The sequence below is a fragment of the Cheilinus undulatus genome, linkage group 16 (genome assembly GCF_018320785.1).
Source record: "Cheilinus undulatus linkage group 16, ASM1832078v1, whole genome shotgun sequence".
In the NCBI taxonomy this organism is placed as follows: domain Eukaryota; kingdom Metazoa; phylum Chordata; class Actinopteri; order Labriformes; family Labridae; genus Cheilinus; species Cheilinus undulatus.
The window spans coordinates 38,785,506-38,811,757 of NC_054880.1; the positions used below are offsets into that span (position 1 = coordinate 38,785,506).

At 40.4% G+C, this 26,252-nt stretch overlaps 1 protein-coding gene across 1 annotated transcript; it reads left to right on the top strand.

Annotated features, from left to right (window-relative positions):
* Positions 1 to 417: 417 nt before the first annotated feature.
* satb1a (SATB homeobox 1a) lies at positions 418 to 25,853 on the top strand. The gene is made up of 11 exons (XM_041809660.1): positions 418 to 492; positions 782 to 1,012; positions 1,272 to 1,448; positions 1,530 to 1,656; positions 7,048 to 7,171; positions 8,277 to 8,388; positions 11,115 to 11,650; positions 12,742 to 12,939; positions 17,098 to 17,253; positions 20,785 to 20,988; positions 24,535 to 25,853. The coding sequence occupies exons 2-11, from the start codon at positions 796 to 798 to the stop codon at positions 25,378 to 25,380; spliced, it is 2,697 nt and encodes an 898-aa protein (XP_041665594.1). The 5' UTR covers positions 418 to 492; positions 782 to 795; the 3' UTR covers positions 25,381 to 25,853.
* Positions 25,854 to 26,252: the final 399 nt, after the last annotated feature.

Below are 26,252 nucleotides of genomic sequence, written 5' to 3' on the forward strand. Positions count from 1 at the left end.
GCATCATTACACCGGAAAGCGAAACGCAGTCGGAGAACGAGGAGGTTAGACAAAAAACTACTTAGATAGCAAACACGAGGTAATGTCGGTGTTAAAGACACGATCCATGTGAGTAATAAAGGACGCACGGCGACGACGAGGAAGAGACGCTTTTGTGGAGCTGAATGGAGGCGAAGAGGACATATGGATACAGCAGGAATGCTAATATGTGACGGCAGGTTGGGCATGCATGTTCTGCGGACTGAAACAGGTTGGTTTCACCTCGATCAAACTTTAGCAGGATCAGCTGTGGGACGATTTGCGCTCGTGTAGGTGCTGATGATGAACTGAATGAGTGTCGCGCGCCTGGAGATGACAGCAGGCTTATTATGGGAAACTGCGCTCTATCGTTGACTGGACTTTTACTGGATTTAGAGGGTTATCCTCATCGCTGCATGTGGTTGAAGGTCATCCTCTTACACTGACCCGGATATCCTTCAGATCTGAGAGTGTGTACGTGTATGTGCTTTCACAGTATTCACTGAATTAAGGATGCAGAGGTTTTTGCACTCTGCCATCAAAAAATTTAAAGTAGCATCTTGTATAGGCTACTTTTATATTTCTATCAGCCTAAAATAAAACATTTATACAAGGACACTGAGTTATCATGTGCAAAAGTTGCCTTAAAAAACATATGCAATTAGTATAGCTTATCAAACAGTCATTGCTTAGCAGATAAGAGTGGACTTTTTCTGCAAGCACACTCCACTAGTTTTGATTTTCCATCCTCTCTGTCTATCAGTGTAAAAACCACAGATGGATGCCCTGTGTAATGGAGCAAAAAAACCTGAGGGCTCTGATCCCCTCCTGGACCCCCGGCCCCCTCCTGCCAAGCTGGCTCGACTGGAGCAGAACGGAGCAGGACCCTCGGCCCAGGAGAGAAGCATGCAGGGGAGCCCCGTGGCCAAAAACCCAGGTCTGGCACAGAAGCCCACTACGGTGAGGCCACAGAGCAAGAGCTGGCACAGCAGAGGTAGGAGTCATTTTTTAATTACACTTACTGGAAACATTATATTACCGACTGATTATGACGCCTACATGCCATCTGATATGTCTTATTACTGACTTGGGCTCACTGTGGGGATGAAAATGTTCTTCTGATTCAATTAGATTTTACAGAATACTGCAAGTTTGGAAATTAAAAAATGAGTGCAATAATAAAATGATAAAGGAAGTGCAATTTAGGATTTTGCCTTGTGTCATGTCTGCTTATTTTGTGTCCATTATGTTAGGGAGTCTGCTGCCGGTGTTCTGTGTCGTGGAGCACAAGGAAAGCGCTCTGGAAAGAGAAAGAAGAGAAGAACATGCAGAGTTTGTGTTGGTTAAGAGAGACCTGCTGTTCAACCAGCTGATCGAGATGGCTCTGCTGACGCTTGGCTACTCACACAGTTCTGCTGCACAGGCCAAAGGTTAAAAAAAAACAAAAAAAAACACAAACTTGTCAGATAAAGAAAGGGCATTTTTTCTGACTAATTTGCATGCTTGTTTAGGTCTGATCCAGGTGGGAAGGTGGAACCCGGTACCTCTGTCCTGTGTAACCGACGCTCCTGATGCCACTGTGGCTGACATGCTGCAGGATGTTCACCATATTATCACCCTCAAAATACAGCTGCAAAGGTAAGTCCATTTAAATCTTGGTTTTCAGTCCATCCACTGTCCTTTATCTGACATAAAATAAGTTCACCAACAGGTCTGGATTAAATGAAATCCATAAAAAAAATCTATTTTGTGCTGCAATCTCCACCAGAGTATGATCAAATTCTTGCTTTTTGACTGTTTTCATGCACTTAGATAACATTTAATGAGTGATTTTATTTGCTTGCTGCAATGAATATTGATGAGTTTTTTAAATGGAATGAGACATTAAAAATTATTCCCTGCAACACTTTACTAATATAAATGTCACTTTCAGTTTTTGACTGTGGCTTCTTAGTCTTGCACAATTTTGAGGCTTGGGTCAGAATGACTAAAACAGTGTAGCCTATATAAAAAAATACAAAAGGTGAGCATATAGATTAAAATTTTGTTGATAACATGAATGAAAGTAGGCAACACTAGCAGCAAGTATCTGCTGTAATATCAAAATGTCTCCCTGGATCATGGATGTCTTCTCTGTGCTTACGTGAGTTTTATTTCAGCCGTATTATGTGCTTCAACCCCCTGCTGCAAACCAGAATTTCATTCATGCCCTTAGTGCTGCAAAACCTATTTGGTGTCCTGTCTGCCAATCACCCAGTGCATGCTGGGAGACAATCCAGTCATGCATATGCACTTTTTAGTGATGTCCTCTTACTAAAGCTGCGTTTCCACCAGGTGGTCCAGTCTGATTGAATACGGTTTGGTAAAGTAAACCCCAAAATAGTTTTTTATTTCCACAGACACCCGTACCCTCATTTGGTGGGAGGACTGTAGAGGGTGGTCATGTGACGTCATGGGCAGCAAGCCTCTGTGCATGAACTGGTGACAGAAATCAGCTGAAAAGTATTGTAAATTTATGAACTACATCTTAGTTGTTCACCACGGTCATTACAGATCCTTATCTGATGGATAGATGCATTACGGTATAATAGTTAAGACACGAGATGAAGCTTTGCTATTACAGTAGCTACAACAGGCATCCAGTTAGTGATGAATATAAGCTAAACTCCACTCCATTCTCCTTCCTCTTACCTTTAAGGAAAATTAAGAGCTCACATTTCAGTAAATCAACGGTACAGTAAATTAATATATAAGGTGCCAGACACTTGACAATTGTAGAGAGTATGCTTTATAGCTCTTCAAATACTCCTGCGATGTCTGATTAACACGGCTTTATAAGGGAAGGACCAAAAAATTGTCAAATCTAATTATATTTCCAAGTTAAATAACAGTAGCCTTTGCAAATTAACCTGATTTATATTTGGTCGAGCACTGCAGTAATTTCCAAGAACGCTTCATGAACTGAACGTATCTGATGGCGTAGCAGTTTATAGGACATTGTATAAAAGTTTAAAGTTGAGCCGCATGGATTTGTCACATTGAAAATAAAATGGTTTAACTGGGGTTAACACTGAATTAGATTAAGTTCAATTTAGAGACAGCCAGGGTACATTACTCGTGTTTGAAAATACAACCTGAATTTTTGCAACCTAAGAGCAATCTTTATACAGGTTATCTACAGTAAAAAGTAAGAAAGTAAATTAATGTCTGAAATAGAAAGAACTGATCTGAAGCTTTTTATTAACAAAACTGAGACATTAATTCAGTCTCAGATCCATCACTGATGAATCAGGCTGATGTGCCTTCAGGCCCTGCTTTGTGCACTCACAATCAGGTCCATATAATGTCAGAAAACCCAATTAATGACCACATATCAATGTCAACAGTCCAGGAAACAGTATGGATATCTGCCAAGTCTAAATATCCCTAATTACAGCAGATACTAGTCTGCTTTCCCCCCCATTTTAATACACTCCCCATAGGGCAGACAGCCCTATGTGTTTTACAGCCCAGCTGAGCAGTCATATCCCTCTATAGCAGGGGTGTCAATCTCAATCACAGCAGGGGGCAGATTCTTGATTCAGGACTAACCTGAGGGCCTAACAGCATCACCTTTTTAAACATTGTCAAGCTTGTTTCACTGGTAATAAAATATGAAAAAAGCAGCACTGATGATAAACGATTTTGACATTTAAAAAGTTAAAAAGATAAGTTTAAAGGCTCACAATCTGAGAAAAGTAAATTTATTAGTTCAAAAAGGTCAAAACATGAAACTGAAATTGAAAAATAATGTTTTTTGTAATGGCAAATATATTAGAAAGAAGTCAAAATCATGAGTTTTAAAGGTCAAAATATGAAATAAAATTTATAATCTTGAAATTAAAAGTCAAATATGATTCAGATTTTAAATTGTGAGTCTAAAGGTCAAACTGCGGGATTAGAAAGTCAAAGTTTGGAGTTGAAAATATGAGGTAAAATACAGAATAATAGGTTAAAAAGGTCAAAATATCACTTAAAAATTAGAATTATGAATCTTAAAGCTTAGAATATTTTATGAGAAGTCAAAATTATGAGTTGAAATGGTCAAAGTATGAAATTAAAATTCAAAATCCTAAGTTTGAGTCCTAACTGTGAGATGCTGAATTGAAAATAAGAAATTAAAAAACAATGAATTTATTTTTCCACATTCCTGACTTCTCATCTAAATACTTTTACTCCTTAATTATTTAGATTTTGTGACTTAACAAGGATTTCTTAAATCATCAAAGATAAGTTCACATTTTTATACTTGAGGAAATCTGCAGACCTCATAGTGATGGGCCAGTTATAACAGAAATATGGTATCATCTTGCGGGCCGGATTAAACTGTTCCACAGGCCAGATTTGGCCCCCGGGCCTTGAGTTTGACACCTCTGCTCTATTGTGAGTAGTTCCACCCTTTTAGGATGGATGGGTAAGCTTGGCACCCCTAAAAAGTGGGAAGGTACGGGTCAGTTGTTTGGGACCCTTTCCAACTTTTGATAGTAGAAACACAAATAAGCACATACTGTGCTGTAGCACAGCTATCTATAAAGGTCCCATGAAGTACCTACAGTTGACTGTATAGCCCATTTCCTGTATGTGTATCAGGTATGGGATAAACCTGCTTGCAGCTCAGAGAGTGTCTGTACAGACAAAGAAGGAAGAGTGAGTCAGCTGTAGTTGTGGTGGGAAAGTGAGGTGAATGGAGGAGGAAGACCTGAGAGTGCAGGAGGGTGTGCTGATGTGAAGGAGGTCAGAAAGGTACAGAGGAGTGAGGTTATGGATGGCCTTGAAGGTGCTGAACAAGTGTTGAGAGCATGTCCATCCATCTATTCATCCATTTATTTCCACTTGACTGAAAAAATCTTATATCCAAATCACCATTATCCTTTCAAATAGCTCACTGTGATATGTATTTCTTTGTGATGTTTATTTACTGTCACTGTTATTGTCCGTAATGTTTCTGAATTTCCTCATATTCATTCCCATAGTTTGTAGAATGGTTTGTTTGGTACTGATAGCTGTGAAGCAGGTTGCCCCTTGGGGATAGTAAAGATATCCTTGATCCTATCCATCCTTCTCCTCACAAAATTTTCCATTTCCTCCTGGGGGAATATCAAAGTGTTCCAAGGCCAGAAGGGAAAAATAATCTCTCTAGTGACCTCAGGGTCTTCCACAGAGTTTCCAAGTTGGATGTACCTAAAAGACCTGCAAACAGGGGCACCCAAGAGGCATCCTAATCAGATTCCTGGACCACCTGAATTGGCTCCCTTTGATGTAAATTAGCAGCAGCTCGGATGTCAATTTTGAAAGCGTGTCCAACATTCACTGTATGGACAAAAGTATTCAGCTGCCTGACCATTGCACTAATGGCACTTTATTCAAATACATATACTTTAATATGGAGTTGGTCCCCTTTTTGCTGCTTTAACAGTCCCCACTCTTCTTGGAAGGCTTTTTTTGGGGATTTGACCAGAACACCTGGCTCACAACTTCCATTCCAGTTCATCCCAAAGGTGCTTGATGGAATTAAGGTCAGGGCTCTGTGTGGGCCAGTCCACGCTGGACTCATCATACCATGATACCATCTTTATAGTCCTTGTTTTGTCCACTTAGGCGCAGTCATGACGGAACAGAAAAGGGCCTTCCCCAAACTGTTGCCACAAAGTTGGAAGCATAGCATCTTCCAAAATGTCTTGGTATGCTGAAGCATTGAGTTTGACCTTCACTGGAGATAAGGGGCCTAGTCCAAACCCTGTGAAACAGCCGCATACCATTATCCCTCCTCCACCAAATTTTACAGTTGGCACAGTGCAGTCAGGCAGGTAACGTTCTCCCAGCATCTGCCAAACCCAATCTCGCACATCTGACTGCCAAACAGAGAGGCATGATTCGTCACTCCACAGAGCATGTTCCCACTGCTCTACAGTCCATCCGATGCTTGGCATTGGACTTGGTGATGTGAGGGTTGCATGCAGCTCCCTGGCCACTGAAACATATTTATGAAGCTCCTGCAGCACCTTGTGCAGTCACTGACCCCGCTCTGTGATTTAACATGGCCTTTCGCTTCTGCTGAGTTGCTGTTGTTCCTAAACGCTTCCACTTTCAAACAATATCTCTTACAGTTGACTGTGGAATATCCAGCAGGGATGAAATATCACAACCTGTCTTATTGCAAAGGTGGTATCCATCACAGTACCACGCTAGATGTCACTGAGCTCTTCAGAACGACCCATTTAGTATCATGAATATTTGCAGATGGAGACTGCATGGCCAGGTGCTTGACTTACAGGTCTGATTGAAACACCTGAATTCAGTAACTAACATGTGTGGCTAAATACTTTTGTCCATGGTGTATATTCTGTGGTTATTAGGTAGAGGTGTGACATATATCTAGGCATGACAATCAAAAACTATCCAGAAAAAGTAAGGGGTTCTTGTGTGAGTAGGGTAGGTGGGGTAAGCAATGTCTCTGTGTTGGCACGGTGGGCGGTGAGAGGTAGCATGAAGCGGGGTGGCTTGGGGTTGCTGGAGATCACCATTCAGCCCTCTGGAGGCGTCGTAGGACTAACTGAATAAAACACCAGCGAAGAGAAGTTCCCACCTGGCAATGTCCTGACTTCTTGCTGCCCAGTGGTCTGCACAGTTGACTTGGTTGCCAGTATAGAGGGCTTTACTGGGGTTGGGGATCTCTGCACCCCTTATCTTTTAAGTCGGGCACAAATATCTTGTGTGAATTAAAAAATGTGAAAGAAGCTGTTGTCTGTAAAGGTAACTTTCAAACCCAAATGATGTTAAGGGTTAAATAAATGAATCAGTGAAAGACGTCATAGGTGAATGACCATATGGTTGCAGCATTTCTGGAGATTTAACAAGAGAGAAGCTCAAAGCTGGAGTGTTGATGGAGAGTTCACAAACTTTATTATTATGCAGTGCAGATTCCCTGTACTTTTCTTCATACTGCAGTATTTAAAAATGCTGCAATTGCTTTTTTTATTGTTTGTCTAGCTGTCCCAAATTGGAGGACTTGCCTGCAGAGCAGTGGAGTCACTCTACGGTGAGAAACGCACTAAAGGAGCTCCTTAAGGACATGAACCAGAGCACCCTGGCCAAGGAATGCCCACTGTCCCAGGTACGACACATGCTTCATGCAAAAACACTTATTATTATTATGAAGTTCAAAGTGCGTCTGTGGTGTCCTTGCCCTTCCGTGTCCTGCTGTTGTGCTTGTGTGTCTGTGACGCGTGAGGCAGAATGGGCGTGTGGTCCAATAGTTCGTCAGAAGGTCCAGATGCAGCGGTAGATAAGGCGTGGGGGCAGAGCGAGAGCGAGTGAAACAGATAAAGAGAGATGGCTATCTCTTAAAAAGCCCCACCACCTAAGGCTGCTATCTTGATTCTTCCCCCTGCCAACCTGTCTGCCTTCCTTTATCTTTCCCCCTCTCAGCCTCACCCGCCGTCTTTCTCTCCATCTGTCTATCTTTCCCTTTTCCCCCCTGCACTCTTGACTGATTCAGCAATATCACCCAAATCTGGTTTAAGATCTCCTTCCAATCCAGTGTGTTTAATCAAGCAAACAGAGACACAACTGCAGGAATAATATTACATTAATGATGCAGTATTTGGGGAAGGCCTCTTTATGAATATTCATTACTATAAACTTAGTCTTTCTCTTTGTTTGCTAGAGGGTGCATAGGACATCTACAGTGTGATAAAGAGAAATTCTCACTGTCTTTCTCTGATCTGATACAAACCAATCCCCCCTCCCCCATCTCCCTCTCCCTCTCTCTCTGTCTCCTATCACTCCCTTTACCCCCTCTCTTGTTTGCGAGAAGCAGATTAAAATAAATATGAGAAGATGAAAGGTGTAATCAGATGTAAAGATTGCACAGGATGGTCTTTGGGGAGAAGCCGTGCGTGTGTGTTTTTATGTGAGTGCGTGAGTGAGACAGACAGAGCGGCACAGTCTCTGATGACCTCTAGTGTATTTTTTGATTATGCACACATGCATGCACACACACATGTGCATTCACATGTCGTAAACACACATACAGTGAGCTCTCACAAGCCGACACACTCATCTGTCTTTATTATCTTATTTACCTGGGGGTCTTTTTAATAACACAGATCTGAGTTCATTAATATCAGATGTGAGAACAGCTGAGACACCCAGGCAGCTCATCGCAGCAGCTCAGAAGATGTAATAAATTTCTATTGTCTTTCTCCCCTCTGTTTCAGAGTATGATATCATCTATTGTAAATAGCACTTACTATGCAAACGTCTCTGCTGCCAAATGCCACGAGTTCGGTCGATGGTACAAGCACTTCAGGAGGACCAAAAGCTACAAAGGTGAGAGGGTTCAGTCACACCTGCAGAGATAAAGTGTGCCGGATGAGTCTTACAGCATGTACAACATCCACACATACAGCACATTCAGAGAGTATTCAGACCCCTTTCCCTTTATTCAGTTTTGTTACACTTCAGCCTGATTATGTTGAAAAACATAATTTTTATTCTCATTAATCTACACTCAGTACCCCATTATGACACAGTGAAAACAGAATTTTAAAAAATTGCATAGAAATTAAAAACTGAAATATCATATTGACACAACTACTTAGACCCTTTGCAAAAACACTTGAATTTAGCTCAGGTTCCTCCCATTTCTCGAGATCTTTGCTGAGATGTTTCTGCAGCTTGATTGGAGTTCACTTGTTATAAATTAAACTGATTAGACATGATTTGGAAAGGCACACACCTCTCTATAGAAGGCCTTACAGCTGGCAATGTATATCAGAGCAGGAAACAAGCCATGAGGTCAAGGGAACTACCTGCAAAGCTCAGAGACAGGGTTGTTGTGAGGCACAGATCTGGGGAAGGATACAAAAATTCTGCTCACTGAAGGTTCCCAAGAGCACAATGGCCTCCACAATTCTCAAATGGAAGACATTTGGCACAACCAAGACTCCTTCAAGAGTTGGTTGCCCGGCCAAACTGAGCAATCAGGGGAGAAGGGCCTTAGTAAAAGAGGTGACTAAGGACCTGATGGACACGATTGATGTTGAGATTATACAGTGCACTACGGCATTCCAAGTCACATGCACTGCATGTACATATAGAAGTGTAGTGCAGTCAACATCAGAGTTAACAGTCATTATACCAGTTCTGCAGCAGGGAGTAAATGCAGTCAGCAATCCAACGGTTAGGCACAATAAAAACAACTTCAGTACAGTGCATCAAGTGAAATCAGAGAAAATCTGAGCAAAATATACATTAAAAAAAGACAATCGCAGGAAACACGTTAAACCAACAAAGTCCTTGAGAAAAAACACCAACTCATGGATAAGTTCAGGTATATATGTAACTCTGGGCTTTATTTCAGTTCAGCGCTGCCATGCATGCATGACCCCAGCAGGAACAGACACAGAATTTTGTTGATTTGTAGGGCCAGATAGTCAAAATTTGTAATTTTTTAATGTAATTTTTTATGTAATGAGGAAGTAAACAGGATTGAGATATTTATGCTTTTGGTTTTATATTTCAGGAAATGTAATGTATATCAAATAAAACAATAACCTACTTGTTGACAACCTTTAGAGCATACCCGAAAGCTCCCCTGTAATTCAAATTATTATCATGCTGACTTAACTCAAGAGATCCTGTGTGGAGATGGGGCAAAGTTCCAGAAGGTCAACCATCACTGCAGCCCTACACTGATCTGGGTTGAATGGCAGAGTGGTGAGACGGAAGCCTCTCTTCAGTGCAAAACACATAGCCCGGCAGTGATGGTTGTCCTTCTGGCACTTTGTCCCATCTCCACATGGGATCTGTAGAGCTCAGACAGAGTGACCATCAGGTTCTGGGTCACCTCTCTTACTAAGGGCCTTCTCCTGCTAAGTTTGGCCAGGCCACCAGCTCTTGGAAGAGTTCTGGTTTAGCAATACTTCTTCCATTTGAGAATTATGGAGGCCAGTGTGCACTTATGAATCTTTATTCCTGGCCTTCTCCAGATCTGTGCCTCGCAGCAATCCTGTCTCTGAGCTCTGCTGGCAGTTCCTTTGACCTCATGGCTTGGTTTTTGCTCTGACATGCTTTGTCAGCTGTGAGGCCTTCTTTAGAGAGGTGTGTGCCTTTCCAAATCATGTCCAGTCAATTTAATTTACCACACGTGGAAACATCTCAGCAATGATTAAGAGAAACAGAAGAACCTGAACTAAATTCTGAATACTGATATTTCAGTAAAATTATGTTTTCACTTTGTTGTGATGGGGTACTAAGTATAGATTAAAGAGAATAAAACTGCAGCATCAGGCTGCAACATAACAGAATTGAAAAAGTTAACAGGGTCTGTATACTTCCTGAAGCAGTGAAACAATAGCAAGGGTTGGTCTTTTTCTTTATTTTTACACTATTTCTAAGCTTAATCAGAAGTACTGCACCTAAACAGCTTTGTAATTCCCAACTTGAGAGTCAAATGAAACAAAAAAGGCAGCTAGCTAAATATGGTTTTCATGTAATATGTAGGATGTCAACCCAACTGTGACTTTTTAATGTTAAACTTGACTAACAAATCATTTTTTATAAAAAAAAAAAATGCTTTGAAATTATGAGAATCTAAGATTTTTTATGCCCCAGTCCATATTCAGATTGTGCCAAATCTAACAAAAAAGGAAACTTTTCAAAGGACACTTGTAATATTGAGCTTTTACTGTATGATCTTCTATAATTATGGATAACTGCGGAAAGGAAAACTTACCTTTTAGCTGACCAGAAAACATTATTATGCTGCCATCTGCCAAAACTGGAAGTTTCTAAATGTATTCAGTAATTTCAGATGTTTTCTCATATATATTGGTGTATTTACGGTGAGAAAATAGAGTCCATCTGTTGTACTTTTATAAATCAACCTTATATTACACAGGATGCTGTCTTGTTCATGTACATTTAACTTTTTCAGTGTAAATACAAGAAACACAACGTCACTTTTATCTTAATATGTACAAGTAATATGGTTTGGGAATAATATTTGGGGGTTTTTAATGTTTTTATGTCTGTCTTTCTCTCTTCTGCATCAGAGATTGACAGCTTCTCAGACCAATCCACACACATCACCCTCACCCAGCAGCCAATCACAAGTAGCCCAGCTGAGCAGAGCTCCACCCTCCTGTTCTCTCGTGGAGATGTAGCAAACATATGTGGCCGTTCCCCCCTCGGCCTGCGCCCTCACGGCTTGGTTACCCAACCACTCAGCTCCCAAATGGTCAACCAGCAGCTGGCGATGGCCCAGTTTCTCAACCAACAGTACGCTGTCAGCCGCATGCTGGCTGGACAGGGGCACCCAGCGCCCCCACAGCAGTATCTCAGCCATCCACCTGTGGGGAGGGCGCCTGCAAAAGTCTTCTCCAAACCTCCCGAACCCCAAGCCCCACAACAAGCACACTGCGGCCCAGGAGGGGGCCCTGCACCTGTGCCACAAATCCAGACATCAGCTGGGTCTTCTGTGGGGCTGACAGACGTGCCGAGTGACATTTACCACTGTGTGAGGGAGGAGCTGAAGAGAGCGGGCATCTCTCAGGCCATCTTTGCTCGGGTCGCCTTCAACAGGACCCAGGTATTGAACAGAAAGAGGCGGACATGTTTGCCGTTGGAAGTGCCTTCTTGTGCTGCGGTTGTTCATAAATGTGTCCTGTGATTATGTGTTTTTGATGGTTGGCAAATTGGCATGGCCTTTGCCGCAGTGCCCCCTCCCCCATGCATGTGTATGTAAGTGTGTGTATTTGTGCCAGCTCTGCAGCACAAAGCTGTTGCCAGCACTGAAGCAGCTGCTAGGCCAACTAATCACAACCCCTTGGAGAAATACTGTCTCCCTTTCCACCTTTTTTTCTCTTTTTTTACTGTCCCTCCATCTCAACTCCTTTTATTCTCTTAATCTCCAGCTCTGATCTGTCAATCCATCTTTTTTATCTTTCTGTTTTTATATTTCCTTTATTCTGCAGCCATATCTACCTCTAACACTAAAATGCCACGTTATCTGCGTCCATCATCTTGCATTCGCCACCACACCCACAGAATGGGACTCAAAGGACAGGCTAAGTCCATTGTTATTATTATTATAACCGCCATTATCATTTTCATCACAATAAGCAGAGGTAGTTATTATCCACCCCCGTGTTTTTCCCCATCGTCAAGTCCAAGGTGCCTCAGTGCCAGCCGTACAAGTCGGGCATGATGCCAACCTGCCACATAGGCTCGACAGACACATTTGTCATTTAGCGATTCATGTAAAGCCTCCATCAGTTTGGAAGGAGGAGTTAGCCAGTATCTAAAGATGATCCATGATTTGAATAAGAAGACTGTTTCCGATTTCTCTATTGTTCTGCCAACATAATGTCTTAAATCTTTTCAGTATGGAAGCCTTACAATCCGCATGAGATGTCTGAAGGCTTTCCCAAACACACACAGATATAGCTCCAATAATGCGAGCTTGACAGACTAGTACAGACTAAGCAGTGATTGAAAACTGGCTCTGTATTGTGTATAGCCTGGAAACTCTAAACAATGAAAACTTGTTTCCTCTTTGAATAAGAGCCAAGATAAAGGAGCTTCTGTTAAGTTCTTTTATATAAATATTTCATACTTAATGTTGCTTTTTAATGCATTAGACCCAGACTTTACTCATCTTTGTATGTATAAATTTACCAGGGCCTGCTGTCTGAGATTCTTCGGAAAGAGGAGGATCCTAAACACGCCTCCCAGTCTCTTCTGGTGAACCTGCGGGCCATGTACAGCTTCCTGCAGCTGCCTGAAGCCGAGCGGGAGCGAATATACCAGGAGGAGAAAGACAGGAGCCTGACTGGGTTCACCCCGAGCTGCAACAACACGCCACCAAGACCCACACAGGTGAGCCTGCAAGCACTCACAGAGAAAAGAACTATTAAAAAAGTGGAAAGTGGGATGAGGAAACTTTCTAAACTGAACACTGCATGAAAAGTGAGATTTTCCATCAGTAAGCGGAAATGTAAATTGCTGCTGGGAAACTTTCTGGGACTTCTGGGAACTGATGTTTTGCGTGAATTTCTGGCAGTTTCATAGGCTAAAGACTCTGGCAGTAACCCCTGAGGCCATAGGTATAAGGGAGGCTTTCAAATATAAGGAGTGAAACTTTTAGTAAGTTTAGGGTAATTGAGCAGCTGATGTACAAGTTAACAAAAAAGTGTCCATTTTTCATATATCCTAGGTTATAGAGGAAAGTCCTTTATATGATTACCATAAATTAAAGTTGAACCAAATTAATGCAACTGTTTAAATTCAATTAGCCGTGTGTGTCTATATGATTAGACCAGAGGTGGGAAATGTACCAGATAGTTGTACTGAAGTAAAAGTACAGTTACTCTGTTTAGAATTTACTTTGGTAAAAGTAAAAGTACTGCTTTATAAATGTAATCAAGTAAAAGTAAAAAGTATTTCATTTAAAGTTTACTTTAAGTACTGCATAGCTACAGAGGAGTTGTACAGTAAAATATGATATTTTCTCATAGAACAACAAGAGAATAGATCGCTGACCAGGTTGGTCAGGTAAAGTCAGCCTGGTTAATAAAGTTAAATACATAGCAGTCAAAGCTTGCGTTGAAAAATAGTGCCAAACACAGAGACTTTTTGGGTAAAAAGTAAAACACATAAAAAGTTTAAATAAAGTGTAGAATTGATCCAGCATTGTTTCTTGGTCCATTTTTAAATAAAACTTGCTAAATTATGCAGAGAAACTGTACCCATCTGCTTGCTGTGTAGTCTAGCTTCTTCAAACACGCCCTGTTTGAACTGTCTGAAATTATGGGACTACTACCGCCAAGTTACTTATAAAACCCAAATTTTAAAAAACAACAAAATATATCTTTAAAATGAAGTTAAACCCAGTTACACCCAGTTAATACTCATTTACACTTAAGCCCATTAAAAAAACAATAAAATGGAGTCACTCAGTTAAACCTTAGGCCTAGTTAAACAAATTCACTAAAATTAGATAAATTCACTTAAAAATTTAGCCTAATAAAAAAAATCAATAAAATGAGAAAAACTCAGTTAAAACTTAAGCCTAGTAAAAATCAATAAAATGAGAAAAACTCAGTTAAAACTTAAGCCTAGTAAAAATCAATAAAATGAGATAAACTCAGTTAAAACTTAAGCCTAGTAAAAATCAATAAAATGAGATAAACTCAGTTAAAACTTAAGCCTAGTGAAAGTAATCAACAAAATGAGATGGAAGCTTAAGTGGAAGCTTAAAAATGTGTTTTAAAGAGACATTTGAAAGAGGATAGGGAACTTGCCGGTCTGATCTCCTCAGGCGGATTGTTTCAGAGAGTGGAGAGTGACCTGGACTGAAAAGGCCAGGTCTCCCTTGGTCCTCAGCCTGGATGGTGGAACAGTTAGCACACCTCTGGCTAAGGACCTCAGGGTTCAACCAAGCTCATAAGGGAAGAGGAGATCAGCAATGTATGTGGGGGCAAGACCAGAAAGTGCTTTAAAAGTGCTAATTAGAATGTAAAAATCATTAATAAAATTAAGTGGAAGTTAAAGAAGGGACAGACATGCTGTTTTACAGAGTGCAATCAATTTATATAAGTTATATCAAATCTATAAAGGCAGTTTGTTCAGAGATGTACACAAATAAAAGCTAAGGCCTTACAATCGTATGTTTTGTTAAATAGAAAACACAGATAAAGAGGCTTAGTTAAGGATCTAAAAAGGAAATGAAGGAAAAACACAGTCAACAAACACAACATGACATTAATCATCAAATGAGGTGGTACTGGAGATTATAGACACACAACCAGGAGGCTGACATTGATATGGTTTGGACTCTCTAAAAGCTCTAAACAGATCTTATTGCCAGTTTGGCTCACTGCATCACCGGTAACATGACGTGAATAAGGAGAATGTGAACGGATATTTAATTTCCAAAGAAGAAGTTAAAAGCGAGATGAAAGAAGAACACAGCAGGATAATATTGGACACTGTGAAAAATAAGTTAAAGTATAAATCATGATAAGAGATTAAATAAAAACTAACAACAAATACATAAATTAATCCTGCAATTCACCTTTTAGGGTCAAGTTATATTCTCCAATTAATCAGATATAATAACATATCACATGATTGTCTTCCCATTTAAATAGTATTTTAGAATTGCTGCATTGTGATATTACAGCTATCATGGACTATGTATCATATTGTGTTATATCATATTGTGAGTTACCCTGCAGTTTCCACCCATAATTGTAATTTGAACAAAAACCAACAAAGCTAGTGACATTCCTAACACTGATGACAAAGGCTGCAGTGTAGCATGGCCACCAGTAGTAACTAATCCCATTCATAAACATCAATATACAGAGCCTATAAAAGGTTTTCCCCCCTTGGATGTTTTTACCTTTTTATTGATTTTCTAAATCAATCATGGTAAATATATATATATATATATATATATATATATATATATATATATATATATATATATATATGTTTTTTTTTGTTTTGTTTTGTTTTGGTTTGGGTTTTTTTACAAAAGAAAATCACAAAAAAAACTGACTGACCCAATTCAACAGAGGTCCAGCCAACAGGTTCTAGTAGTCTCACAATTAGTGAAATGGGGATCACCTGAGTGCAGTGAATGTGTCTCAAGTGATTGTAGTATAAATACACCTCAGCATTCCTGGCTACCATTACACAATTGAGACAAAAGAGCACGCCAAGCAACTCAGAGAAAAAGGTTATTGAGAAGTATAAGTCAGGGGAGGAATACAAAAAATATCCAAGGCACTGGTCATCCCCTGGAGTTTGCCTAAATCCATCATCAAGAAATGGAATGAATATGGCACATGTGCATAGATCAGGCCATCCTCATAAACTGAGTGACCGTGCAAGAAGACTAGTGAGAGAGTCCACCAAGACACCTATGACTACTCTGAAGGAGTTACAAGCTTCAGCAGCTGAGATGGAAGAGAATCTGCTAAAACAGCTGTTGCCTAGGTTCTTCACGAGCCAAAGGCATGTGGGAGACTTCATGGTCAAGGGGGAGAATGTTCTTGAGTTGGCTTCATTTTTCAGGACCGGAGGTTGCCGCTTGCCATAAACACACCGTCCTCACTGAAGAATGGTGGTGGCAGCATCATGCTGTGGGGATGCTTCTCGGCAGCTGGCCCTGGAAGGCTTGTGAAGTTAGAGGGTAAAATCAATTTAGCAAAATAAAGGAAATTCAGGAGGACCATCTTTTTCAGTCTGCAAGTAAACTACAACTTGGAAGAAGATTTATTACCCAAGCATACAACAAAAGCTACAAAGAAAGAGTTTTAAGACAATGATTTAAAACAGTGTTTAAAGCAGTGACAATTCTAAATTAACTATCAAATTTCAGCTCTTTTTGCAATTAAACAGTTTTGTTGTCTGACAGCCCCTAGTTAATACTGATGACCTGATTTTGGCCTGCAGTGTAAAAAGCACTTTAAGTATTTAGACAACTAGAAAAGAGCAGCATTTTTATTGGAGCATGTAAAAACAGTGTAGGAGGATACTGTAGTTGCCAATGCCTAAGATCAGGCTGTAAGTAGTTTTTTGTCTCCACTCCTATCCTTCATTTCCTCTACAAAGAGGGGACAAATGGTATGTAACATTCTCACAGCTTCCTCTAGCCATGTGTTTAGTAAGACATCCCCCATAGTTTCATTTTCATCATCTTTTTCATCAACAGTTCTTTCCCCCCATTTACTCCCAATCTGGTACGGCCATCTCCTTTTGCACTGCACTGCTGACTCCCCTCTGTCCGCCTGGAGAGGGAGCAGGCTGCCACATGTTTCCTCTATTACCCTACATTGAGTTGCCAGCTGCTTCTCCAGCCAGGGTGGAAGTATCATGTGCACTGGTTCACGCTGTCTCACAGAAATTACAACAAAGTTTGCATCTTAAAATTTAAGGCTGCATCAAGAACATTATCCCTAATTTGTTGCCCTACTTTGTGGCAAGCATTTCAGCCGTCTTCTCTTGTTTTTCTCACTTGCTTTTCAGGCGAGACTGTCCCCAGTTGCAGGAGACAGAGGCGTAAGGACAGACAGTTGTGTTCTCAATGTGAGCGCTTCCATCTACGAGGAGATCCAGCACGAGATGAAGAGAGCCAAAGTGTCTCAGGCTCTGTTTGCCAAGGTGGCTGCCTCCAAGAGCCAGGTACTTGCTTGCCTGCTGGTGTGAATCTGATGATTTTCTATGCTAAACATGCACATATTGCACCCAATCCTTTCTAGTGCTCGACAATTCAAAATTGGTTCCATGATGAATACATCTCCACAGTATGAGTGTGTATGTGTAGGAAAGCCCAGATAATCAACCAGCAGCTGTACTCTGCTGAAGACTATCATCAGTGCATCAGACTGCTATTGTGTCCTAAATTATCGCTTTAATAGTCACCATACAAAAACACAAGCACACTTGCACATACACACCACTTATTAGTGTACATAGACGTTCTGCACTAGTAAATGCATGCACGCAACAGCCTGCAAACACACATAAATGCACTAACACACATGATTTGAGTGTTTATTGTTCTCATTTTTATGGCGGCCCCATAAGCTTGTTATTGCCTTTTGTTTTGAGGATAATTTCCCTTCATGGAATGGGGGGATTTTAGCTGTCTCATTTTCCTTTCCTCTCCTACACGTCTCCAATTTTCACCTCCTTTCCTTTCATTCATTCTTTCTCTTTCTTTCTTCTCATCCTTCGTTCTTTGTTCCTGTCTTGCTCTCCTTTCTCCAATCGTGGAGATGTTTGGAGGTCATGTAGCGGTCATGCCAGTACAGACAGGTGGTCCAAACCCCCTGAGGTTTCTTTCTATCTCTTCCACACCAGCCTCTCTTTTACTTCACTTTCTCTAAGTTCTCTCCTTTCCTCTCTCTCCCTGTATTACCCGATTGTTTGGCAGGCAGAACCATGCTGGATCCCTCTGTTCTATCTGCACTGTGCATCTGGATGGCTTTGTGTGCTAGACTTGGGTTACAGCCAGGTGTGTGTGTGCACATTTGCTGGTGTTGGTGTGTGCGTTTGCAGCCAGCGTGCAAACGTAATTATGCTCCAGTTCATGAATCAGAAACTCACTCGGCTTTACATTTTTCAATCTGCCACTTGCAAGTTTCTTTCCACATGACATGGGACAAAATTTAAACAAGTTTGAAAATCTCCTCATCATCTTCTCTCATTAGAGAATGTTCTCTTTATTTCCTACAGTTGTATATTCAATGCAAACAGCAAAAAGAAGCTTTGCGAAAAGAGCCTCCAAATTTATATGGAATGGTAAAAAGTTGGGATGCACAATATTGTTTTTTGCCGATTAGAGATTAATTTTAGTGGATACTGATGCAAATGTTTAACAGTGTATTCAAAAAGTATTCAGACTCCCTTAACTTTTTTTTGCATCGTCAAAAAATGGAAAGTATATGGCACATGTGTAAATCTGCCTGGATCAGGCCATCATCACAAACTGAGTGACTGTGCAAGAAGGAAACTAGTAAGAGAGGCTACCAAGACACCTATGACTACTCTGAAGGAGTTACAAGCTCCAGCAGCTCAGATGGGAGAGACTCTGCAGACAACAACTGTTGCCTTGGTTCTTCACCAGTCAGAGCTTCATGGGAGAGTGGCAAAGAGAAAGCCACTGTTGAAGAAAACCCAGATTTAATCTGGACTACAGTTCACCAAAAGGCATTTGGGAGACTCCAAGTCTCCCAAGTGGTCAAGTGGAAGAAAGTACTTTGGTCTGATGAGAACAAAATTGTGCTTTTAGGTCATTAGACAAGACACCAAACACTGCACATCACCACAAACACATCATTCCCATTGTGAAGCATGGTGGTGGCAGCATCATGCTGGCCCAGGAAGGCTTGTAAAGGTAGAGGGTAAAATGAATGCAGCAAAGTAAAGGAAAATCCTGGAGGACAATCTTATTCAGTCTGCAAGAGAGCAACAGCTTGAGAGAAGATTTATTTTCCAGCATGACAATGACCTGAAGCATACATCTAAAGCTACACAGAAATGGTTTAAAGACAACAAGGTGAATGTTCTGGAGTAGCTGAGTCACAAAGCTCAGACCTCAACCCAATCAAGAATTTGTGGCTGGACTTGAAAAGAGCTGTTCACACCGGATCTCTGTACAACCTGACAGAGCTCGAGCAGTTTTGCAAAGAAGAACAGAGTAAAATTGCTGTGTCCAGATTTGCAAGCATGGTTGAGTCCTATCCACACAGACTCAGTGCTGTGATTGCAGCAAAAGCTGTGTCTACTAAAATCTGACTTGAAGGGAGGGAATATTTATGGCTCACTTATTTTCCCTTACTTTTTTCATTTAATTGGCATTACTTTGTTCAATTCTGTATCCACTTTGGTATTTAAGAGTACTTTTATTTTCAAAAAAGATAAATTATATTGATCATGACTGAAAAAAATCCAAGACAAGGAATCCTTTGAATAGGCACTGTAAATTTTCTTACTTGCATTTTACTTAGTCCTTTTCCTGATGACAGAATCATCCATGCCTTTTGTTTGTGCATGCAGTGCTTGAGTAAAAAAAGATTATCTTAGCACAAGTAGTAGACAAAGTATGGCCTGTTCGGATGACACATTTTGCAAAACTCACCATAAAAATGTAATTAAATTAAAGTTGTATGGTATTTCCTGTTTAAAAGCTTCAAGTGACAAGTAGATTTAAAGGGGACATGATCTACCCTTTAAAGACAAGTTTATATTGGTCTCAGAGGTCCCCAAAAACATGCCTGTGAAGTTTGTTGCTGAAAAAGACTCTAGTATAAGATTTTTGCATGTCCGAAAACCTCTCTGTTCCAGCCTTTCTTATAACGAGCCGTTTCTGTGTCTGTGACTTTAAATGTTACTGAGCTGTCTGACCCCGCCCCTGACCACACCCCTCTCAGGAAATCAATGTGGCATTTCTGATGTTACAGGCGCTTTTATCCAAAGTTAAGGACCTGACTGGGATTTGAACTATCAATCTCCCAGATCTAGGTCAGCAGGGTAACCCACTGAGCTATCCGGCATCTCAGCTGGTAGCTGAGAAGAAGATCAACAGATGAGGGTGAAACTTTCTTCCAAGTGGGGAGGACAGACCGAACCTGGGGGCAGGTGCTTACTAATGACATCATGAGGTTAAAATCTGAGAAGGGCTTGTTTCAGCACACATTTTTAGGGAATTGTGGACAGGCCAGGGGCACATAATTTGCATAATATGTCCCCTTTAACTCTGATGTCTTTGAGTTGATGCTGGTAGTTTTTCCATTGTCACAAAGAAGCTTAAATTAGCCTAGCTTAGCACTTAACATAATACCCAACTGTATTCATCCTGTGCTGGAGGAAAACACTGATGTATTTATACTCTGAGGTGTAAGAAGATGAGCTTAATCAAGAAATATTCACTAATTAATGAGCTAATTAACAGAATATTGAGTTGATTAGCATATTTAATGACTATGTTTATAATATCTTGGTAATTATGGGAGGACATTAAGCATCAAAACAGCTTTTGTTGGAACATGATAGTTGGTCGCACAGAGACATATTTCTCCTTGCCTATTTTTGCACGGTAGTTTTTAGATAAAGAAAATCTTTTAGTATCAAAAACATCATAGTTTCAAATCAGATTGTTGTGGGGATCTGTTCTGCTGAGGTACTAAAGTGTTACCTGTCCTCCTGCAGGGCTGGCTGTGTGAGCTGCTCCGCTGGAAGGAGGATCCCAGCCCGGAGAACCGGACCCTGTGGGAGAACCTGTGCATGATCCGCCGCTTCCTCAGCCTCTCACAGACCGAACGAGACGCCATCTACGAGCAGGAGAGCAGCAACGCAACGGCCCAGCAGCACTGCAGTGACAGGCTTACACTGCTCAGCAACGATAACACACTGGTGAGAAAACAGAAACGAGATAAACACAATATATCAGTATGATTATACACAGGATATTGCTCTGAACAAATCAGCCACCGGTAGCAGTGTTTAGTTCTTTTTCCCCAGCTACAGAAACAACTTTAGAATGAATTTACAAAACTATAAGCAGAAAATCATCCAAAATAATAATCCTGGAATTCTAATCGACTTCTGCAGATTGCAGTGATTCTGTCTGTAGCTTGTAATGATCTTACTTATCTGTAAAGCTCTATACACAAGAAAATAGATATTTGAAGTACCAAATTCTGTGCCAATATATCTCTCTGTAGTTTGCTCTGAAAAAAATCACATTAATGATCACCAGAGTGAAAATATCAGATGGTACTAGAAAGCAATAAGCTGCAAGGCTTAAAAGTTATTTGTCTTTTCAATTCCATAGCCTGTGGATGGAGTTATGGCTTGATTATTGCGCAGACTCACAATTTATATGTCTAAAGCGAAGTCTTCAACTAAAGAAAGCTGTAACTTTACATGTTGGGGTTCAGGCTCTGATCACCTTTGTAGACGTAAAGGCCTTTGCAAACTGACTCAGTTTATTTCGGATGCATTAAATCACATCTATGAAGTGCTATAAATGTCACAAGCTGAATCCTCTCAAACTGCATCTAATAATTTTTTTCTACTTAGTACAAAAATTTGCAAGAAGAGACTGTTTTGTGTCACACTATGAAGACAACAAGCAGTGATAATGATTTGGTTCTTCAAAAAAGAGAAAGAAAATGCTGGCTTCCACTCCTGAGTGCTAAAATGCCAGTTGGAAAGAGAGGAGACATCTTTTATTCAGTCTGTCTTGTTTTTTTAAATGGTTCTGAGTACAAATTTTGTCCTTACCCTATATATTTCAATGTTGAAATTCACAGAATAGGTGCAACATGGTGATTAAAGGGAAGTTTCAATGCAAAAGGGAAACAGAGAGAGAGCGAGAGAGACATGGAGCTGCAGCTGCTGCTCACAACAGTCAGAAAATCCTCAAAATGACTTCAGCAGATGAGGAAAAACCAACAGAAAATTCAGCCTGTCCTTAGTTTGTGATTATCCTTTTTATTGTGTTTTTCAGAATGTACCATACACTCCATATTCATAATTATAGATACATGTCAAACATTAATGCAGTAGGTAAAAAAATCCAAAACAAAGAAAAAACACACACCCAGAAAGAGAGCAACAGAACTTTGTAACTGAACACCAAATTTTTAGCTGAGCAAAAGTATTGGAACAGATAGACTTAAAACAGACTAAAGTGAATAAGATTCAATATTTAGTTGCAAATCCTTTTCTTGCAATAACTGCATCAAGCAAACTTTAGCAGTCTTCTTTTTTGATGCTTTTCCAGGCTTTCAATGCATCCTATTTCAGTTGTTGTTTGTTTTGGGGTTCTCGATGGGGTTAAAGTCTGGAGATTGACTTGGCCAGTCTTAAACCTTCCACTTCCTGCCCCTGATGAACTCCTTTCTTGTTTTTCCAGTGTGTTTTGGGTCATTATCTTGTTGCATGATGAAGGATCTCCCAATCAGTTTGGTTGCATCTTTCCTTAAATTGGCAGACCAAATGTTCCTGTAGACTTCTGAGTTCATTTTGCTGCTGCCATCATGTGTTACATCATCAATGTAGATTAATGAGCTGTCCCAAAAGCAGCCATGCAAGCCCAAACCATGACATTACCTCCACTGTGTTTCACAGATGAGTTTGTATGTTTGGGATCATGAGCAGATCATTTCTTTCTCCAAACTTTAGTCTTTCCATCACTTTAGTAAAGGTTCATCTTTGTCTCATCAGTCCATAACACTTTGTCCCAACATTTTTGAGGGTGGTCTCTGTCCTTTTTCAACTTTTTCAGTCTACAACAAAAATAAAGGAGTTGGCCTCAGCATTCCAATACTTTTGGGGGGACTGTATGCTGATCTCCTCACTAGCTGCCATTGTTTACAGGCTGGAAGTACAACTAAGCACACCTGTAGCGACCACCTTGTTCTTAAATCAAGCTGATTTGTTGGGTCATTCTCCAGCCAGGAACAAATGTTTCAACTTGAAGCTTCTGTCTGATGACAGACAAGGAATCTAGCCAATCCACTGGCTTTTCAAGGATATAAACGGTACATTCAGAAAGTGTTCAGACCCTTTCACTTTTGTTCAGTTTCATTATGTTGCAGCCTGCCAATACAGTGGTTTAAATTCAGTTTTACTCTTATAAAACTACACTAAGAACTTTAAAGTAAAGTGAAATCTGATTTTTTTTTTTTGGTCAAATGTATTAAAAGTAAAAAACTAAAATATCACACTGACGTAAGTATTCAGACCCTTGCAACAACACTTGAAATTTAGCTTGGGTTCCTCCCGTTTCTCTTAATTGTTGCTGAGCTGTTTCTACACCTTGATTGGAGTCCACATGTGGTTAATATAATTGAGTGGACATGATTTGGAAAGGCACACACCTCTCTATAGAAGGCCTCGCAGCTGACAATGCATATCAGAGCAAAGGAACTGCCTGCAGAAATCAGAGACAGGAAACAAATAAAGTTCTGGGCTCCATAATTCCCAAATGGGACAAGTTTGACAACCAAGATTCTTCCAAGAGCTGGTCGCCCAGCCAAACTGAGCAAGAGAGAAGGAGAGAAGGGCTTTAGTAAAAGAGGTGACCAAGAGTCTGAAGCTCTGATTGAGCTCCAAAGATCCAGTGGGATGAGACAAAGTTTCAGCAGGACAACCATCACTGCAGCCCTCCACTGATCTGGGCTTTATGGCAGAAGTTTCACCTCAGTGCTAAACACATGAAAGCCCACTTGGTTTTATGTGCATTTAGCCTGAGCTAGATTTCAAGTGTTGTTGCAAAGGGTCTGAATACTTCTTCACTTTGTCATTATTGGGTACTGAGTGTAGATTAATGAGAATAAAAATGAATTCAAAAGACTTTAGCATCTGGTAACACAATTGAAAAAGTGAAGGGGTCTTAATACTTTCTGAATGTACGGTTTATGCAGCACTTCCAGAAGAAAAAAAAGTGGACTCAGTGTGGAAAGGCCTGGAGGGTAAATTAATCCGAGTATGTCTGGAAATAAGTAATTTTAAACTTGGGTCAAATACTGGATGAAACTGCCAAAAGTGTGTGCAGTGAAATCATTCAGAGCTCTTGTGAGATCTCATAAACCATTACAAGAAAGCTTAGCTTATTAAGTCTCCATTGTTATATGAGAAAAAATTTTAAGCAGTGATTAAGAGTTTCTAATTAGAAATGGAAAATTTGATGCCATTTCTCTCTAGAATAAAGCAGAATAAGTCTATAAAAACAGAGTGCTTACTATTAAGCAATAAACTGAGCTATAAAACAACCATTTCTTGAAATTCTAATTATTTGATAATGGTTTATAATATTTGCAAATATAAAATTGAAATCTGCTTTCTTTGTAAGATGTTTAACTTTAGATGTAAAAATCACTTCTTGATACACTGAAGTTCAAGTTAATATCATTATAAAGTCTTTTACTTTTTCTCATTTCTCCTCCTCAGTACCAACGCAACTCCCCTCTACAGCAACAACATCACCTTCAACCCCATCAGCCCCTGCAGCCAGAGGCAGGGCCTCACCTGTCTCCACTGCAACCATGCGCTGCATCACCTGCTGAGTCCGAGGCTGGGGGAAACTGGGGTCACATGAGAGTACGGCTGCATGGTAGAAGCTGTAGTAATGGTGAGAGAGCGGACAGTAAGGAGTGTATTGAAGGAGGGCGGGGAGAGAGGGGCATTCTGGGAGGGGAATGGAGTAGTACAGGTGGTGTAAGGGAAAAGGATACAGACAGCAAGGAGCAGGTGAGGAATAAAAACATTGATGAAGAAGGGGTAAATGAGATAAGTGGCGGGGTTAAGGAGAAACTCACCATTAAATGGTCTGGACTGAAGGATGAGGAAAAAGATGGAGCCGGGATGTGTTTAGACTCAGATAATGAGGAGCAAAACGGGGATGAAGTCCAAGGCGAGGAATTAAAAGTATCCCAAGAAGCGCTGGGAATCCTGCAGAGCTTCATCCAGGACGTGGGGCTAAACCCAGACGAGGAGGCGGTCCACACCCTGTCGGCTCAGCTTGGTCTGCCCAAACACACCATCCGTTTATTCTTCAACAGCCAGGGCCACGAGCAGCATCAACAGAGCAACGTGAGCCCAAAACTAAATCAAGACAATCTCCCAAACCTCTCACAGACTGATGAAAAAACAGAGGAGCCAGAGGAGGAAAGTGATGGAGAGACTGAAAAACAAGAGGAGAATCAAACATGTAGAGAAGTAACTGTTTTAAAAGAATCAGATGTCGGGACTCAAACTGCTCCTTCTGTGAAGGAAGAGCAGGAGAGCTACATCTAAAGACTTTAAGTTGACTTGTACATGTTTATACCACAGCCCAGAGTGTAGCTGCTGGTTGAGAGTGAAAAACTGCTACTTGTTTTGATGAATCCTGAATTAGAGACAGAAATGAACTGCAAATAACTTTATTAAACATTGTCTCTGTGCGATTTAATATGTCTGGATGAATGGAACCCAGTAAGAGAGGCCTCATATAACATATCACTATTAAAAAAAGATTAATTGTAGCTGGCTAACTGAGGTTGACTGAAATAAAAGCCAGAAATGCCTTGTAATAAGTGATACTTCTAGTTATTTCCCCCATGATCGACATTCCCTTTGTTTTTGTCTGGATGAGATTTGGTCAGTACAGCTGTTGCAATTTGGGACTTCACTGTCTTGCATCAATCTTTAAGCTTGTCTGTCACAGTGTATGAAAATATCAACTTTTCTGATTCTCTTTTATCACTTAATAAATGACAAGGCATCCTCTGCAATGTTTTACTTTAGCACATAACATATCAATAAATGAGACAGTGGATGAGTTAAAAAAGGTCAATTTCTGTCCCTGTTGCTACCCTATAAAGTTTAGTTTATGTTTTTTGCTCCTAAATTATTTCTATTGTGCATGAATCTCTCATTTTCCCTTCTATAAAAGGTGAGTGTTAAGTTAAAACATGCTGTAGCCTTCCTTTTGTGATGATTGATCATCGTACATACTGTAGCAGAGACTGATAACTACGATTTAAGTGTTATAAAGTGTCTGAGTTACTGAAATGTGTTTGGCATTCACATTTTTTGTTTCACATGGAGTGCAAAATGTTTGTTTCTTCATGAAAGACAAATTGTGAACTAGAAATATAAGACTGAAGTGTGTACATGAAATGTGTAAA